The 19,786-nt window shown below is 33.1% G+C and overlaps 1 protein-coding gene across 8 annotated transcripts; it reads left to right on the forward strand.

The window, feature by feature from the left end:
• Positions 1-6: 6 nt before the first annotated feature.
• On the forward strand, positions 7-7,780 carry LOC112081869. Of its 8 annotated transcripts, none has more exons than XR_002896762.1 (11): positions 7-731; positions 943-1,120; positions 1,226-2,849; positions 2,941-3,565; positions 3,654-4,118; positions 4,212-5,352; positions 5,431-5,637; positions 5,721-5,810; positions 5,893-6,000; positions 6,081-6,335; positions 6,440-6,513. XR_002896762.1 is itself a non-coding variant. In XM_024148656.1 (9 exons), exons 4-8 carry the CDS (start codon positions 5,787-5,789, stop codon positions 6,960-6,962), a joined length of 825 nt encoding a protein of 274 aa, XP_024004424.1. In that variant the 5' UTR covers positions 13-731; positions 943-976; positions 4,854-5,637; positions 5,721-5,786; the 3' UTR covers positions 6,963-7,169; positions 7,346-7,780. The 8 variants fall into 8 exon arrangements, 1 of the variants encoding a protein (XP_024004424.1); XR_002896763.1 differs by having other exon boundaries at positions 4,212-5,331; XR_002896765.1 differs by having other exon boundaries at positions 4,212-5,210.
• The last annotated feature ends 12,006 nt before the right edge of the window (positions 7,781-19,786 follow it).

Genomic DNA, 19,786 nt, shown 5'->3' on the forward strand with positions numbered 1-19,786 from the left:
AACTTGATACATATTGCAAGTTGTGTGGTCCTTGACTCTATGTAGGAAGGTCCTTGACTACAAAGTTATTGCACAACAAGCTTGTTGATGTTGCCCAACTAATGATCCAATGCATTGCAACATATACATACTGGTTAAACTGGATTGAAGCTTCCTAGCTACCTAGTTATCATTTGTTCATCTGTCACTTTTAGATGAACCTAATATTTGGCGATAACAAAAGAACTGCATGCTTAATAGATTGTTTGTTTTTCCTTATAAAAGCCAGATAGGAGTGTTGTAATGGATTAGTCAAGCATGAATATGATAAAATAAGTTTTAACTGGGTATGATGAAATAAGTTTGGAGTTAGCTAGGCATGCCGACTCGGTTCCAGCAGAACCCTGTCCCACCATGTTTGCAGTCTCCACTTGATTTCACAATTTCAGTCACAGGACCTAATCCCAGACCTAACATCTCGTGTTCTCCTTTTTACTCCGTTTCTTCGTTTCTCATCTTACTCCGTTTTTCATTTCTCTCGTGTCGGAAATTCTAAGTCTTGCTAACCATTTCAGTCTCTGCAATTGAGCTTCGTATTTCAAACACCACAACCATCGTTCGCGAAGAAAAACGGATTCAATCTCAGTCTTCGTTTTAATTTATCTTGTATCCGCAAATCTGCAATTCAGCTTCCCATTTCAGTCGATTTAAACTCATTGACATTGTTCGCAAAGAAATCTGACGCAGCAAAGGTAATATCGAATTTTCACTTTCGAAATTGTAGTCATTTTCTGGGTTCTTACATGTTAAAGTGAATTGGTTCAATTCTGTTAAATTGCAAGATTTATTCGCTTCAGATTTAGTTTTCCTGTGAAAGGTACTATGCCGTTAAGAGTTAAGTGTTTCTTTTGACTTAATTGTTTCTTTGATGTAGTCGATTTATATTTTTGCTTTCTTTTGTAGATCTGTTTAACTAAAAGAGAAGACAATCTATAAGGTAGCTTACTCAGACTCGATTCTTATCATACACCTCGTTCTCTATTGTTGATGTGCCTTAACTTTAGTCCACTTGATATCAACTTGTATGCACATTTGGTCGGAGCTACTGCAACATGGATAAAGCTTGGATCTGGTTACCAAGGTATTAATTTGAATGTTATTACACTGCTTCAATTATTTCATTCATGATGTATTATGGAAAAAGATTGGATCCTCAGATTTATTTTACACTTAATATTATTTACAGGAATTGTGTTGAGTGTGAGGAAGGAGCAACCAAGTTTGTGGTTGATTCAGCACGAAGTTTGGGCAATGTATCAGATATGTTTTTCCTTGCATTGATTGCCGCAATGTGGTTCATCAGCCAAATGAGACAGTGTTAGAGCATCTGGTGATAAGAGGGATGGATCTGAAGTACAAGAGAAGCAAATTTTGGAGTAATTAAACACGGGGATGTAAGGACTGACAAGCCAACTGATGTTCAAACTTCTGAATATGAGGCTTATGAATTGATTATGACAGCTTTTATGGCGAGTGAAGGCAATCGATCATCTCAGGATCAGATTTTAGAAGAGGCTGAGGATATTGACATTGAAGAAGAAGCTGAGTTTAGGAAGAAGTTAGAGGATGCAAAAACTCCATTGTACCCGAGTTGTCTGAAATACACAAAGGTATCCGCAATAATGGGACTGTATCGGATGAAGGTCAAGAGTGGTATGTCAGAGAATTTTTTTGATCAGCTTTTGACACTTGTTCATGACATTTTACCTGGATTCAACGTCCTGCCTAAGTCTACAGATGAGATGAAGAGATTCTTTAAGCTTTTTGGATTTGGTTATGATGCTATTCACGCCTGTAGAAATGATTGCATCCTTTTTCGGAATGATATGAGGATTTGGTGAGCTGCCCAAGATGTAGTGAATGTAGATGGGAAAAGGATAAGCACACCGGTGATGAGAAGGTAGGGATTCCAGCAAAGGTGCTAATGTATTTTCCTATAAAAGATAGATTTAGGAGGATGTTTATATCAAAACGGTTGGCTGAGAATTTGCGTTGGCACTACACAAATGCTAGTGCATATGGTAAAATACGGCATCTAGTTGACTCCTTGACATGGGTTCAGGTCAACGAGAAATGGCCAGAGTTTGCTGCTGATCTGAGAAATCTTAGACTAGGTCTGTCCACTGAAGGGACGAGTCCGTTTTCTATCCAAACCACCAAGTACACCACAAGGCCAGTGCTGTTAGTGAATTACAATATGGCTCCAACTGAGTGTATGAAAGCAGAGAACATCATGCTGACAATGTTAATTCCAGGACCAACCGCACCAAGCAACAACATTGATGTATATCTACAGCCGTTGATAGATGATCTAAGGGACTTGTGGAATGAAGGTATTGAAGTGTTTGACTCGTTTAAGAAGGAGAGCTTCACTCTAAGAGCTATGCTTCTATGGACCGTCACTGACTATCCGGCTTTAGGATCATTAGGTGGATGTAAAGTGAAGGGTAAGCAAGCTTGTAATGTCTATGGGAAGGATACACCTCATAGGTGGTTAAAGTATAGTCGCAAGCATGTCTATATGGGCAATAGGAAGCGCTTGAGACCTGGTCATCCTTACAGGCGTAAGAAAGGGTGTTTGACAACACAGTTGAGGTTGGTACTGCAAAAAGAATTCAGACTGGAGCAGAAATCTATGAGAGCCTTAAAGACTTTAGGAATGAATTTGGTAAACCTTTAGTCAAGAATGGGAAGAGAAAAAAGATTGAAATAGAAGAAGATGATGTCTCTTCAGCCGATGAGTATGAAGAAGACGATAACCAATGGCGATGGAAAAAAGATCAATCTTTTTTTAATTACCGTACTGGAAGGTTAGTCTTTTTAACTGTAAAAAGTTATTATGTGTTTTACTTTAAACTAATACAATCTCTTTCTCATATCTACTTGTGTTTTACGTTACAGGACATGCCTGTTAGGCATAATATAGATGTAATGCACGTTAAAAGAATGTGTCTGATGCTCTATTATCAATCTTGATGCATAATGCGAAATCAAAAAATGGCTTGAAAGCAAGAAGAGACTTAGAAGACATTGGGATTCGAAGAAACTTACATTCACATATACGTGGGAAGAGAACTTTCTTACCTCCGGCGACATATTGGCTTTCAAAAGAAGAAAAACGTATATTCTGCAGAAGGTTATTTAAATTCAGAGGCCCTGATGGATATTGTGCCAACATCTCAAATTGCGTGTCAGTAGATCCTCCCACCATTGGTAGTATGAAGTCACATGACCATCATGTTCTAGTACAGAATCTGTTACCTGTGGCATTGAGAGGTTTGCTGCCTAAAGGACCTCGGATTGCATTGAACCGTATCTACAATTACTTCAATAGGTTGTGCCAACGTGTAGTTGATCCGGAGAAGCTATTAAACTTAGAATCAGAAATTGTAGAAACGATGTGCCAGTTAGAGCGATACTTTCCACCTTCACTGTGTGATATTATGTTTCATCTGCCAATACATCTAGCAAGAGAAACACGCTTGGGTGGTCCGGTACACTTCATATGGATGTACCCTTTCGAGAGGTAATGTTTCCTTTTTGTTTATAGTTACATTATAAACTGATAGTATATGTTGCTATTACTCATAATAAGTGTTTGTGTTCACATGTAGGTATATGAATACACTAAAAGCATATGTGAAGAACTTTGTAAGGCCAGAGGCTTGTATGGCTGAGGGCTACTTGGCTGGTGAATGCATTGCATTCTGTTTGGAGTTCCTTCAGAATTCTGTTCCAGTTGAAGAAACAGTTAATCGCAATGAAGATGTAGAGGCAGAGCAACATACTCGAAGGTCGACCATTACAGAAAGCAACAGAAAAGATCCTTACAGATAAAGAGCGAGACATAGCTCACAAGTATATTCTCATGAATACAGCAGTCATGGATCCATATGTTGAATAAGTTAGACGCTATATAGTTTATATTATAAACTTACTTTTACTGCGTACGAGACTAACTTTATTGAAATTAGGATGTATTTGGAAGAACTGCAAGCTACAGATGCAAGATGCGCAAGAAATGAAACTCTACTATGGAAATATCATACAGAAAGGTTCCCACAGTGGATAAAAAAAAGGTTTGAAGAATTTCATATCGGAATTGCTTTTTTCTCAATTTTATATTTATATTAAGTTTCATGATAATAAATTTTTCCCCTGTTTCATGGTAGATACCAACAAACTCAAAGGACCATTCTAGTACGCTCAGATGGCTTGCTTTTGGACCAAGAAACATTGCTCAAACCTACAAGGGATATATAGTGAACGGCCATAGGTTCCAGATAGACGATGTGAAGAGGAAGACTCAGAATAGTGGAGTCACTTACGAAGCTGTTTCTATGTGTCGAGCTAGTGCTAAAGATACTAGACAATTGGCAGGCATAGTATCATTCTATGGAGTAATAAAGGAGATCCTGTTAGTGGACTACCACATGTTCCAGGTTCCACTATTTCATTGTAGTTGGGCTAACAAAGGGAATGGGGTGAAAGAGGAAGATGGTTTCACACTAGTCAATCTTCATATGAACCAGTCATCATATGTAAATGATCCTTTCATTCTGGCATCGCAAGCTAAACAAGTGTTTTACTCTAGAGATGATGAGTGCTCACTTTGGTATGTTGTCATGAGGGCGCCACCTAGAGGATACCATGAACTCGAGACAGAAGAGGCGTCTGTTTATACAACAATACCAGTCCAGACAATTGATGATTTTGTAGATCAATTGTCTGATGACGAGAGTTTTTGTGTGAGGAATGATTGTGAAGGTGTTATAGTAGACAATTAACACTAAATCAGTTTTATTTTGCTGCAGGTAATCAAAAACGATGAAAACTGTAGGTGTTACCGACATCTGTCGCAGTAAGCGTCAAGCAGGCCTTGATGTGAGCCCTGTAGTGTCACTGAATCAGAAGAAAAAAAAAAGGATGTTCCACCCGAGAATGTAGAGGAAGATAGAAAAAGATCAAGTGGATGACGAATCAGTAGAAGAACAATCCCCTGGTCTACAAGACGAACCCATTCCCCCTACTACTAGAAGCGTGGTCCAATGCGTCTGAATCACCGACGCAACAATCAGATAACAAAAAGAGGAAGTCAAGAGGTCCAACGAGAATGCGAAAAGTGGGGAAGAGTGTGGACGATAAGGTTCAAGTAGAATTCAATTCACTAGGTGAGCATGTTGGTTCGGGATCAGTGACACTCGCATCCTTCCTTGGTCCTCTTGTGAGAGAGCATGTTCCAGTACTGCTAGATAACTGGAGACATCTTGATGACAATATAAAAGACATAATGTGGGAAGAAATTCAGATAATGTTGGCCTTTTGTTGTACTAAACGTTTAATTATCAAAGTAATTTTTTCTTGTAGTTTTAACTTGGCAATGTTTGACAGAGGAGGTTCAATTTGAAAGAAGATTGGTAAAAGGACGTTGTCTTCAGGCAGATGGGTGATTTGTGGAGGGCTTCTAAGTCTCGGCTTGCTTCCAAAGTTTGATCCACTAAAAGTAAGGTTGCACTACAGCAACTAAAGCCTAGCAACATCCAATGTGCATCAGCTTGGAACAGTTGGGTGAAAAATAGGAATAGCACAGCTGCTGAGGTTAGTTTTAGTGTCGATTGATTATTGATAAGATACATTTATGACAGTAGTTATACATGTAATCTAACCGTTTGTGTCAATAGGAACAAAGTGAAAAATTCAAGCAATTGAGGAAGGGTCAAATTCCTCATACTACCAGCCGTAAAGGAATGACTCGTTTAGCTCATGATATGGTATGTATGTCTGTGCGTGTCTTAAATTAGTTAGTTGTATTGGTAGTGGATTTATTTGACAAGGATTTACATGCACTTGTAGAAAAAAATTAGTTCTGACCCTAGGAAAGTTACTAGAAGCAAGGTGTGGCTAGCAGGACATACTCATTCTGATGGGAGACCTGTGAGGGAAGAATTTTCGGAAACTATTGTAAGTTAAACTTAAATTCTTATTACGGTTTGTGTTTAAGTCAGTACTTGCGACACATTATGTATTAACTTTTATTTTAGGAAAGGATTAAGATAATTGATAGTGAAATGGACTCATCATCCACGGATAATGTTAAGGAAGATGCTGTGAGTCAGGTACTAGGAAAAGATAGACCAGGAAGAATTAGGGGGATGGGTAGAGGCGCTACTGTTACCAAGTTGGCCTACTTGCAGGCTAGAGACTCACATGTTCAGAAGCTTGAAGCTACTCAAGCAGAATTAGTTAGCAAGGTTGAGTATTTGCAGAATGTGGTTAGTGAAATAACAAGTAAAAAGGTACATTTTTTTATATAAAAAAACTTGTTAATTGACAATCTAAACTTTTATGTTTAACGATGCCAACTTATATTTTATGGTTTTATTGTCCTCTTTATCAACAGACTGATAATGTCTCCAAGTCTGATATAAGAGATGTTAGCAAAGGAGGCATTAGGTGCCAGCTACTGGATTGGTATTCAGATGAGGAGGTGGTTGTTGCTGAAGGAGAATTTTGCTCCAATGAACCAACATATAAGATTAGTCAAATTCCATTAGGCCCAAATGCAGCTGTTGTAATGGTGACTTCCACATCAGTCGTAGATGCATCTGTCTGGCGACCTACTCCAACCATTGTTACGCTTAAACAGGCGGTAGGAGTTAAAATAGCATGGCCCTGTGATAAGATAATATTGGACGAGGATGATGACTTAACCCAACCTCCAGATACTGTCGGATCAGAGGTAAATTACTCCTGCGTTTGTGTTCATCTAAATTCATACAGATCACTTTAACTAATACAAATATTTATGCAAAATAAATCATTAGCAAACGGATGGATCAGTGGGAAGAGTTCAAATATATAAGTATTGGACTGGAGGTGATGAATTAATTGCTCAGGGTAGGTTGTTGTCAACTGACCCTTAAGAATTGGTGAACGAAACTCCGCTAGGACCAAATGCTGCAGTTGTTAAGGTCGATATGGTGGTTAAACCTGGAGCTTATTTATGGAGACCAAGCCATGCAATCTCATTGATGGGTGATGCACTAAATCAGACTATCGCATGGCCTATTGGTAGGTTACACCTACCAGATCCATCTACAACGGATGAATCAAACAAAAAATCACCAGAGGTCAGTTTTTCCAACTATTTGTTGATTTGGTTGTGTTGATAGTAATTATGTTACTTAGCGAATAGAAATTATGGTACTTAGCGAATGGAATGAGTTTGAGAATATCTATTTGTTGACTTGGTTGTGTTGATGTTGCCGTGATGTTAGACTGAAAGCTTTTGTAATTTTGGTTTTAGAGTGGTAGTCCCAGCACTGGTAATAGCGGAAAAGGTGTTAAACAGAAGTGCGTTCTGTTAGATATTGACAATTCTGGGGCAAGAGTTGCATTAGGTCGTGGGTTTTCAACAGATCCAACCGAGATGGTCCATTTTGTCCCTTTAGGTCCCAATGCTACGAAGGTCTGGGTAGAGATTTCGAAATTTATTGAAGCACCAGTGTTGAGAGCAAATTCTGAAGTCCAATGCATCGCTGATGCAGTAGGAACTACATTGGCATGTCCTAATGACAAGATAATATTCATGTGAGAGAGACAAGTGTGAAACATTTGGGTTTATGTACTTTAGACTTCTTATTGTAGTGACTCTAATAATATGTCGAATTAAAGCTTGTGTTGACTTTGTTGTGACAGTTATATTATGTTTAGTATTAATAAAGTATTTTGATATTATCAATATAACAGGATATAACAGAATTGAATATATATCGAATTATATTCAATTACAAATATAATGCATATTAATCATTACGTTTTTCTAAATGCTATAGTATTAATTAACATAACAATTACGAAACGCTGTTAATAATATCAATGATAACAAAACACATACACTATTATAAAATATTTAATTGCATTCAGAAAAATGCTATTGTATATGAAACTACGATAGCGTATCAAAAAACGCTATCTAAAGTGTCTGACCTATTATGACGGGCGCAAATAAAATGTTTATTAAAACGCTATGATATCGTTAGATAGCGTTATTCAGGTGCTATTAAAGGCCTTTTTCTTGTATGAGAGGTAAAATGTCTTTGTCTGGTAGGATGAGTCTCTTGTTACCTCCTAATGAGCATGTTATGCTCTATCGTAAACCTCTTTTACCTCTCTGTGAGGCCTCATATCTAGTAGTTACTGATTCGTCGAGATTGTTTCCTGCTTCCTCTTGGTTAGGAATAAATAATCTTCAGTTTAGCACTATCCTTGAGTATCGAATTCTTTTAGACTATTCCACCTATGCGTTCTGCTTTATGGAGCCAGTATTTCTCTCTAAACTTTCACTTGTTCTGTGTGGTTCTGTGATTGGGAGCTTTATGGTGAAGATGTTTCTGCTTGTCGTGGAATCTCAAAGCCAGCCCTTCTCTTATTCAGCTATCTTTGAAGCTGATTTGTTGGTCTTTGCGACCGTTGAGAAATGTATATTTCATGGTGAATTTGTCTGGAGCTGTCAATTGGTTAAGGAAGCTTTCCTTTTCGAAGGTGGTCTTTCGAAGTTTTGTTGGTAATGTTTCTATTTTCGTCGTTATCTCTTCTCTTCAGCTTTGTTATTTTTACTTTCCCTAATGGCTTGATCAACCTGTTGATTAAGGCTTGTGTTGTTTGGGCTTCTAATAGCCATGTTGTAATCTCCATTATCCTGCTTCAGTTTTTCCGAAACTATTTGGAAGTTTAATTTCTCTTTTTTAGTTTGTAATAATTTTTGAAAATTTACTCATAATGTTTATCTCGAAAATGACTAATACAGAGTATTAATTTTCTTTAGATTTGATATTTGTTTCTTGCATTAGCACGAAGTCTCGCTGTCCGATAGCGAGTCAGTGAGTCCAGAGACAATGCGCCTCCCCACCTGATGGTATAGAAAGTTTTTATATGAAATTTCAAATTTAGCTTAAGTTATATTTTTCTGCTTTTATTTGCGAGTTCATTTAAATTAAGGTTACTAAAAAAAATTCTATAAATTATCTTGTTTTCTTGAATCTCCGTTGTGTCATGAAATTTCGATCTTTATCAATAAGTAGGTTTTTGATCTGTTGATATAGGATAGCCAACATAAACATAAATTTGGTTTTTGGTTTTACATTTAGAAATCACATAAAAGTAGGTCATTGGTTCCGCGTTTGTTTTTCTCACATCTATTAAAATTTAATGAAACTTGTATCGGTATTCAGGTAACTAAAATATAAAATTCAGCTTTGTTTCTTTGTTATATGGAAACAAATCGGACAGCTAATATTGCTTATTGCTAATTAATGTGATCGACAAGATTTTTTTTTTCTTTTTGATAGATCAAATGTGATGCAAAACAATTACCTTCTAAGCTTCGCCAAAAAAAAAAAAAAAAAAAATGTGATGCAAAAAAAGGTGACTTCATAAGTCGTCTGTTTCTAGCGGAATTAATCCATCCACGTCAGTATTTATCTATATCGTTTTACCTCAAGGAAATTTAAGAACAAATCAGACATATCTTTTTCATTTCTTAATCATGACAGACATGATTTCACTATTAAAAGAAAACCGTCACGTCCTTTTTTTTTTTTTGGGAAATGGATGGATAACGATTCACTATAGTGTCAAATAATTAGTCAATCTTGTGAATTGGAGTACACACATACTCTACTTCTATTTCTCACTACATACTTGCGTAGAGACATGGGTGCACAGGGCAGTGTGCACACATATATATTCGATACATGCGTTGTATACATAACATATGTTATACTAATCAAAGCACTGCGGTATTCATTTTGCGAAAAATTTTGGACCTTAAAAGAGTTTTATCAAAGAAATTAAAGTGTTTTGTGCTTCTCAACACATGCGACTCTTCTATAGAACCGACCTTACTTAGCGTTGCTGGCTTGCTGCTTAGGTTGCTATTTTTTTTTTTTTTTACTTCAGCTTTAAATATTTTATTTTTCATTTTTAAAAATTTGTTTGAAATCTATATATATAAAGTTAGCTTTTCTTTATTCTGGTGCTGCCACCTCATCAATATTTCTTTCATTTTTATTCAAATCAGTCTCTATTTATGGTTCTATTTATATTTGTCCACTAAAAACCAAAATCTCATTTTAACACCCATCACATTTTAAATCAATCTTCTTAATCTCATTATCCAAACTTATATATATACTTAAATCCAAACAATTAACAATATATTTCATAAAGATTTTATTGTACTAACGAAGTGAATTTATATAAAAAACATTTGCAAACGATAAAAACAAAAAAAATACAGAAAAAGCAAAAAATATAAAAAGTACACATATATAAAATATCAAAAACGATATCAAATAAGCACATCAAACGTAGGAAAGAAAAACAGGAAATCATGATAGGATTAAATGAGAATGAGATAAAAACAAAAATTCCCAAATTTTCCAAGCATAAACAGATAAATCGGAATGGAATGAGATGGAAGGAAGAATTTTCATTTTATAGATATGTCTGAAATAGATAATAAGAACAATACATGAAAAATTCGGAAAATTAAAAATATCAATTTAAAAAATGGTCTTATGTGAAAATGCCGAAAACACATTAAACAAAAAAAAATAAAACATTTTCAAACGATAAAAAACAAAAAAAGACAGAAAAAGCAAAAAATATAAAAAAATACACATACATAAAATATCAAAAACGATATCAAATAAGAAAATCAAAAAGTAGGAAAGACAAACGAGAAATCATGAGATAGGATTAAATGGGAATGAGATAAGAACAAAAATTCCCAAATTTTTCAAGCATAAACAGATAAATCGGGATGAAATGAGATGGGAAGAAGAATTTTCATTTAATAGATATGTCTGAAAAAGATAATAAGAACAATACATGAAAAATTCGAAAAATTAAAAATATCAATTTAAAAAATGGTCTTATGTGAAAATGCGGAAAACACATTAAACAAAAAAAAAACAAATATATATATATATATATATATAATACGATAAAATAATCAAGAATTATGTCAAACCCTATAAAAACTAAAACATAACTATAATATTAACACACAAAATAACAACAACATATAAAAAGATAAATTAACAGGAAAATGAAATAATAACTCGCACAAAAAATGAAATAATAGTCCGCACTGTATTTAATATAGAATCGTTAAACAAAAAAATACAGTAATCCACCCGAAAGATGAGCACCCCCTAGTTATTATTATATATTTAAGTTTCTAACGGAAGTTATGTCACTTAATCAGATGCCTAAATGGCGAGTTATACGGACCAGTTAAGTTGACATTTCATTGACTTGAATATTTTGATGATTCAACATTTAAACAACCGACTTTTAAAGCTTGATGATACGTATAACAAATTAACAATGCTTCGATTTAATTAGGCTTAGAATTTCACATAAACAGTATTGGTCTTGTAACATATCTTTTTCGGATTGATATCTAATAGTCTGGGTTACAGAATTTGATGGGCCTAAAGACTCTCAGATAGCTCAACCCAGACGAACCATTGCATAACTGGACACCAATACCTACATATGTCTAGAAAAATATGGCATTTTACAGCGTAGTAGTACGTAGTTTAAAATTTACTAAAGCGTTTAACAATTAGTAGTTTTCGTACGAAGGACAAAATGAACTTTTTTGGATAAAAATGAAAAATAGTGGATTTTGATTATCACGCTATTTTATGCTCCGCTTTGAAGTTCTAAAATCAATAGTATGTGTCAAAAGTTTTAAAAATGGATGTGGAGTGAAACAATGGTGTATATGCTATTTTGATTTCAGTACCTGAAAAAGAATAGAACAAGTCCAACTCCGTACACGGCTTATCTCAAATACGTAACACATGAATCATTTAATAGTATTTTTGATTTGGATTTACGAATGATCCATAAAGCATATCCGTTTATACCATATTAACTAAGCAACGTGGCCACATGACATGATTCATATTCTACATCTTCTTACGTTCCATAGGATTACTTGTTTTACTCTTTCTCCACTTCCTCACTTGTCAATTGTCTGACACGTGGTCGTCACTTTGTGAATAAATATTCTCGTCTGAGTCGTCTCGTTAATTACGACTCACATCAAAATATTTAGATGTTTTTTTTTTCTTTGCATTCCAGAATTAGAGTAATAACGTGAAAATAATCAACATATGAAGCACTTTAATTTATATTATTTCTTGATCACCGTTACTACCATCGATGTGATTATTAGCATAACCGAGACAGTACAAGTACTCCTACATAACAAAGTAATTAACTAAGTCACATAACCAACAAAGGTTAACTAAATGATCATATGGAGTTATGAACTGACGAAATTCGGAATTCAGATTTTTGGTAGGTAAAACCAGTTTTCGAGACAGATAAAAATATCCTAGTAAGATTAATAAGAAAAATAACAATAACCTTTTAAAAAAAAATAATAATAACAATAACGTTTTTCTCGATCACATGAATTGTAAAATAGAAGATCGAAGAAAAACAAATTTAGAGTACGTAATATAACACCACATCCCAAAAAAAGTTAAAAGTAATACTCAGACAATTTCTATTACCGTAAAATATTTAAAAAAAATTCTTGATTTTTCTTATAAAGCTAAATAATTTTAGATATAGTCGTCGTGGATGAAAATTTGATGTGCCGTGTTCAGACACGGATATCCACCACTCTAAGGTTTCAAGTCGGCCAAATTTAAAAACAAAACAAAATACATTATAGTAAAGTCTAGTAGTACAACGATTTATGTTGAATGGGTACCATATCACTCGCATTATATGTGTGGCCTTGAGGCTTCTTGCTCTATCACTCACCAGTCGACGTTGGAACGTAAAAATGGTCCCCTTTCTTCTTTTTCTCTCTTGTATATATTATTATTCTATTATTTCTTATATATCCTAATCTTTTTCTTGTAAAGTATAAAAAAAGTCCATCATCTAAACGCCCTTGCAAGATATTGCTAGATAGCTTTGTTTCATTATATATATCTGTTCTTAAAGGTAATCATCACTTTAAACTTGATCACATCTTAATTGATACCTTTTCTATTCAATGGTATAGAGTTAAACGGAAAACATTGTTCACAATAACATGGTTTAGTTAATTACGGCCTTCGCGGTATTGTTACAGAAAAAATTGCCACTATTGATACGTTTTTCATAAAGATGTATACGAGTATAGGGACGACGCTATATTTAAATGGAGTATTTAATTCTTCATGTTAAACATCTCATGCTTTATTATTTCTTGGGTCTAGTTCTTTAAGGTTACGAAAACCTCATAACTAAACAATTCGAGCATTGACTTTCTAACTATTTTTAGTTAAATGATCGAAAGATAAAGGAAGCTGCAAGCAAAGCTAACAAAACGTATGTATGATTTTTTAAAATATATTTTTTTTTTATAAAAGGAAATGAAGTACCTTGACGCGATGGCTAAAGAGATGTTGTATAAAGTATAAACACACCTGAATTCATCCACCGATCTCTTCGATAACAATCCATTCTTATTCACCAAACTTCAACTGTTTAGACAGTAAGATGAAAGTTTTTGGTCTCTTTCTTAGTTTTACTCTTTTGCTCCTTTGTCCGTTCTTGTCTCAAGCCGATGTGCCGGAACTCAGCCGCGAGCCGCCTCGTCCCATTGTCTTTGTCCCACATGACCGTTCCAAAACCGATCCACAACAGGTTCTTTAATTTGACTCTCTTTCTCAACAGCTTCATATCATGTTTAATTAGTTCAAAACATTTTCTGTTTTTCAATTCCAAACATTTTCATCCTCAATTCCCAAGGTCAATATATTTGTATTCAGGTAGATTGATTCCCTTCCTAACATATGTGCCTATGTTATGTTCTTCAATCTATCACATATACATTTTAGTGACTATCAAGATACAAACCCCATTATCTTGTTGATTTTGTCATTGCATATTTAATTTTACTAATCTATATTATCTATTCACTTTTTTGGATCTCAACTTTGTGCCAAACAAGATGGTACTTATTTTCAGTTTTATGTCCTGTTGTCGTGTTAATTAATTAGTGAATATTTTAATTAACTTCTCGCATATTCTTTCCTTTTTTTGCAACATTCCACATGTTCGTCCTCGATATTCTACTAATGTTTACGACATAGAACTGTTTGACGACATATTTACTGGTTGAACTATCGTTGTTCAATGTCTCCAATTCCAAAATATAACTGACAGAAACAGATAAAATGAGTTTAGGAAATCTACCAACTATGGCGAACTCGACCGGAAAAGTTGACGGAGGAGTCTTGAAAGAAAATTCTGGACCGTTGCAGCCGCACATGTAATAGTAATGGGTGTTGGGTTCTAGAGGTCCGAACTTGACGTGGTGGATCTTGCCGGAACTGTAGAGGAAGTATTTGTAAGAAGTAGATTCTCCGGTGGTTTTTTTATCGTACTTTCCCAGTTGTTTACCGTATTCCACCACCGACTCCACCTTCTTGTCTTCCGTTATGTATGTTACTCTCATGTGGTCCTGACCCGCCAGTGATACGTGCACCTCTAATTTATCAAATATTCAACAATCAACACCAACACAAACCTTTAGAAACAACATTTTAAAGGGAAATTTTTATGTCATCACTGAAAGCAGGAAATATAGAAAATGTGTAATTCTTTCACGTATGAATAGTATCCACTAATAAGTATGATCCTGTGTCAAACAAAGATGAAACCCTTTGAGACGACGCAGAAACAGAGACGACGCAGTTCAAAATTTTAATAGAAAAAAAATAACGGTATTTCGCTTCACTAATCAACATATTGTATTTTATAATTACACTAATTTTAGTTTAGCCAATTACCAATGAACTGTATAGTTTAATATCTCTACACGTAATGCAATATTCCACGATCAAATCTTATACTAGTGATTAAATGCCGTCATGGTGGTGTCACATTTATTTGATTTTCATATAGTATTTTCATTTAATTTTATGGTGATTTAACCCTTTTTTCCTACAAAAATAAAGTCTTTTTCACTACCAGGAATAAAACTCATTAGATGGGTGGGTCAAACTTTACACTGTGTGGGAGTTATTAAAAACAAAAATAAAAAATCGTACCGTGTTGATACCTTGGAAGAACCACTTGGGATCTTTCTTCTTTATGTCGACTTGGGATCAAATCTACTACTCGTTTCAACTTATCAGATTTTTTTTTTCTTTAAAAAAATTGGACGGTCCAATTAACATAGAAATACATTTGAGGGTTTCTAAAACACTCTAATAATTGATCAATTTGATGCTTGAAGGGGGGGCGAAAATGATGCACGCAAACTTTTGATTGGGTTGGTTTAGAATTAAATATCCTGAGATATTGTTAGGAATGTTTATTAGTGAGGGAACAATAATTCGTCTTCACGCTTTTATTTTTAATCATTTTTCACCTTGGTGAAAGCGTACATGATGCAAGCCAGCATGGTGAGGATAATTTGTGTTTTTTTTTTTCGGTACAAATGTTTAAAAAAATAGATAAGATGAAATGAGGATAATTTCTGCATTAACTATTTATGAATTATTTGTGATTTCTTTTATTGAAAACCGATTTCATTTTCGTTTCTGCGTTTTTATATAGACTTTGAAACCTTTGATCTAAATTGTATAAGAAAACTAAAGGGGTTATCGAGATATTGATTTGTATAGAGTTTGTTAATTTTAAAAGTGTGTAGATTTAAAAAATTCGTGGAATCTACCTGAATTCTATATGAATTTTACATTCACATTTTAAGGATTAATATAAGGATAAGTTAGTTAGGGGGATCCAATACTTGTTTAATTAAGAGGGGATAAATAAAAAAAAATATGGATTTAGGTAAGTAAAAAAGAGAGAAAAAATTTATACCATAATTATCTGTCTTTTTTAAATAATTACAAAATGCCACCGTTGATAACACTATTCATAGGTAATTGATTAATATAATTTATGTTGTGTTAACAATATATATAACATTTATAACGCGTTAACAATAATATATTTGATATTGTTAGCACGTTAATACTATATATATGCATGTTATCATAATTTTTGATTAGTGTGCTAATACTTATAACACGTTAACAATAATATCAGATACTTTTGATGTGTTAACAAGAATACATTTGATATTGTTAGCACGTTAAATATATATATATATATATATATATATATTCATGTTATCGTAAATTTTGATTAGCATGCTAATAATAATCGATCTAATAATTGCAATGTGTTATCATTTATCTGATGCATGTAATGTGTTAACATTAATATCGTCTGCATGTTATCGTTTTAATAAAATTATTTGATAATTTTGATGTGTTATTAATATAATATATGAATATTTGACATTATAACTACCATGTTAACACGCTAACTTTGTTATTGCTATCATCCCCTTATTCTATTACACCTTCTTTTCTTACTCCTTCTTTTTTCACTTCTCTTTCCCGACGTGAGACAATTGCAAAAGAGAGAAGAGACAAATGTAATTAAAAAGAATTATAAGAGTATAATAGATTTTTGATGATGAATAGTAAACTATGAATAGTAGATGATGAGAGAGAACTAATTTCAGTGTTATTAGGGTCCATACATTGGTATTATTCTTAATATAAACTCTAATAGATTTATATTAACTTTATCAGGATTTGTTTTCCGGCAATTCAGTCCATAACAAAATAAGTTGCTCATGAGATCTTTAACGATAGACATTCAGAGATATTCACGAGTCAATAATCAAGAAAAATAAAGATTATCACGAAAAATTAGATCTTCAAAATTTAATGTGTATCGTACGTACTCCTTGAGCATGTTTTCCATAATGTTCATATTAACGTATCATGTCTGCAGCTAACTATGATTATCTCAAGTTTGATTATTAATAAAAGAGATTTTTTTTTGCCACGTAAGTTAATCTCTAAAAATACTTTAAAAGAAGAACTTTAGTAACAAGAATAAAAGAGATTTTACTATAGAAGAAAATGTAAATCTTAAATAACTAACATGAAAATAATGAACATATAATTAAAAATTGCATGGTGCTTAGCTTTAGTAACAAGAATAAAAAAAATGGGAACTAATGAAATATAATTACAAGGAAAAAAATCAAAAGATTTTGAAATACAAATGACATTGAAGTAACAAATTTTGTTTGAAAACCTTGATTAGGGAATTTCATTAAACTCCTCTCGTATCCAACATTTTATCAAACATGACACGTTCTTAAACTGATACTGATGCTAATTATATTAGAATTTTAATGAAATTAGAGAAGTACAAACAAATGTGCGTAAAATGAAAAAATATGAGAAGCAAGACAGGCTGGAAGAGGAGTCAAAATGGAAGTCCAGCCTTCACCTTTATCCTTAAGATTACTACTCTCTTCTCTCTCTCTTATCCTTCTATATTTGTTTATCTTTATTCACGCTAGTCCTGGGAATATTATCCGGAACCGAATATCCGAACCGGAACCGATCCGAAAAAACCGGTTCGGATCGGTTCCGGATCCACCAAATATACCCATTGGATCTCAAATTTAGTATCCATGGATATCGGTTCCTATCCGGAACCGAACCGGAACCGAAATGAGGAACCGAATACCCGAAAATATATATGTTTATCTATTAAAATTTTATGATTCAGATATTTTTGATGTTATTTCGGGTGCAAATACCCGAATTTTTTTAAAAATATCCAAAATATTTAGGTACATTTTAAAAATTCGGATAAAATATTGGTATTTCGGGTATAAATATCTATATTTTTTTTAAGAACCGAAATTTTTCGGGTATTTCGGGTAGAAATTTGTTATTTCGAGTATAATTTTACTATTTTTGATACAAATATCCGGAACCATTTAAGAACTAAAATTTTTCGGGTATGTTACGGTTCCTCACCTTTGTATCCGAACTTATCCGGAACCGAACCGGAACCGAACCGAAAATTTTAAAATATTCAGTGGATCTAAATTTCTAGAACCGATCGGTTCCTATCCGGAACCGAACCGAATACCCGAAACCCCATGGCTAATTCACGCAGTTAATTGGCCTATTAGACCATCTCCAATAGTTTAGATCATCTCCAATGATTTACTCTATTTTTAACTCTAAAAATAGAGAAGAGTTTTCTCCAATAGGCAACTCTAACTTTTTACTTTAAAAAAACAATATTCTTTTATCAACTAATTCTAATTAATTATTATTTTCTTATGAGACCTTATACTTTAAAACTATATCAATTTTGTCTATTCATTTTTTTGGACAAAAACTAGATAAACTTTTGATTTTATTAAAATTAAAAAATGCATTACATCAAATAAATAGAATTATGTAATTATTTTTTATGCGGTTTACCAGATTATTAGTTATTGTCATTATATTTTTTTAATTATGTAATTTTATTTTATAATTTGTTATATCAATATAATTTTATATATCATCATTGTTGGTTTGTTTTTAACATCATTGTTATTTATTAGAAAATTAATAAAATATTTTGAAGTATAAACCTAATTGTTATCTTCTTATGTATAAAACTAAAATATATAATTTTGTTTGAGTATAAAATAAAAGTATATCAAAATCAAAGGATGTTTTATAAATAAAAAAGTGTAACTCTAAAAATAGAGAACTCTAAAAGTTACTCCAAATTTAAAATAACTTTTAGAGTTCTCTATTTTTAGAGTTGAATATAGAGTGCTATTGGAGATGGTTTTACTCTAAAAATAGAGTTTGAAGGCAAAAATAGAGTCCCATTGGAGATGCTCTTACTCTATTTTTCACTTTAAAAATAGAGTTCTCTAAAAATAAAGAAGAGTTTTGCTCCAATAGTCAACTCTATTTTTTACATTAAAAAGGAATATTTTTAGTATCTTATATTCTAATTAATTATTATTTTCTTATGAAACCTTATACTTTAAAAATATATCAATTTTGTCCATTTTTTTTAGTGTTATTGGAGATGGTTTTTTGGTGCATCTATCATTTGCTATATCAATATCTTATTTAATTTTAGATATCATCATTGTTGTTTTTTTTTCAACATCATTGTTGTTTATTAGAAAATTAATATAATTTTTTAATTATAAATCTAATTGTTGTATTCTTATGTATAAAACTAAAATCTATAATTTTGTTTGAATATAAAATAGAAGTATATCAAAATCAAATGACTATTTTATAAATAAAATAGTGTAACTCTAAAAATAGGACAAAATTGATACCGAGCACCTGCTCCCGACGACCGAGCATGCACTTCGGACTTTTTCCTTTTCCGTGCATTCGCCACGTGACAAAGCAAGGGCGGTTGGCACCGACTTTGCCCTAGCCGTTTTTCCTATTTTTGGCCGAGTTTTTGTTATAAAGGATTAGCCACCCTTTTATTTTAGGATATCTTTCTCTTTCCTTTTTCTAAGAGAGAGACTTTTGACCTAGGGTTTTTCTAAGCATTACAAGCTTGAGAGGGAGACGAATTTCTGCTATATTTTTTAGAAGAATTCCGAACCCTTGGGATTTATTATTTTATTCTATGAGTTTCTTTTCATCTATGTTTTCTGATTTATTTTCTATGTCTGAGTAGTTCTCTTAACTAGATTAGGGTTTCAAAGGAATTGATGATTTAGAAAATGAATGCAAATAGGGCTTTTTATTATTAGATTGTCTTCACCATTGTTAGACTTAATCCTTAGGTTGAATTGATC

Source organism: Eutrema salsugineum, unplaced genomic scaffold (assembly GCF_000478725.1).
Source record: "Eutrema salsugineum unplaced genomic scaffold, Eutsalg1_0 scaffold_8, whole genome shotgun sequence".
NCBI lineage: Eukaryota > Viridiplantae > Streptophyta > Magnoliopsida > Brassicales > Brassicaceae > Eutrema > Eutrema salsugineum.

What these genes read in the sequence shown, in the direction of transcription:
- LOC112081869 (XM_024148656.1), top strand. Translation starts at nt 5,787, where the DNA reads ATGACTCGTTTAGCTCATGATATG. An exon ending in CTCGTTTAGCTCATGATATG is followed by an intron (nt 5,811 to 5,892) that starts GTATGTATGTCT and finishes ATGCACTTGTAG; the next exon opens with AAAAAAATTAGTTCTGACCC. An exon ending in AAGAATTTTCGGAAACTATT is followed by an intron (nt 6,001 to 6,080) that starts GTAAGTTAAACT and finishes CTTTTATTTTAG; the next exon opens with GAAAGGATTAAGATAATTGA.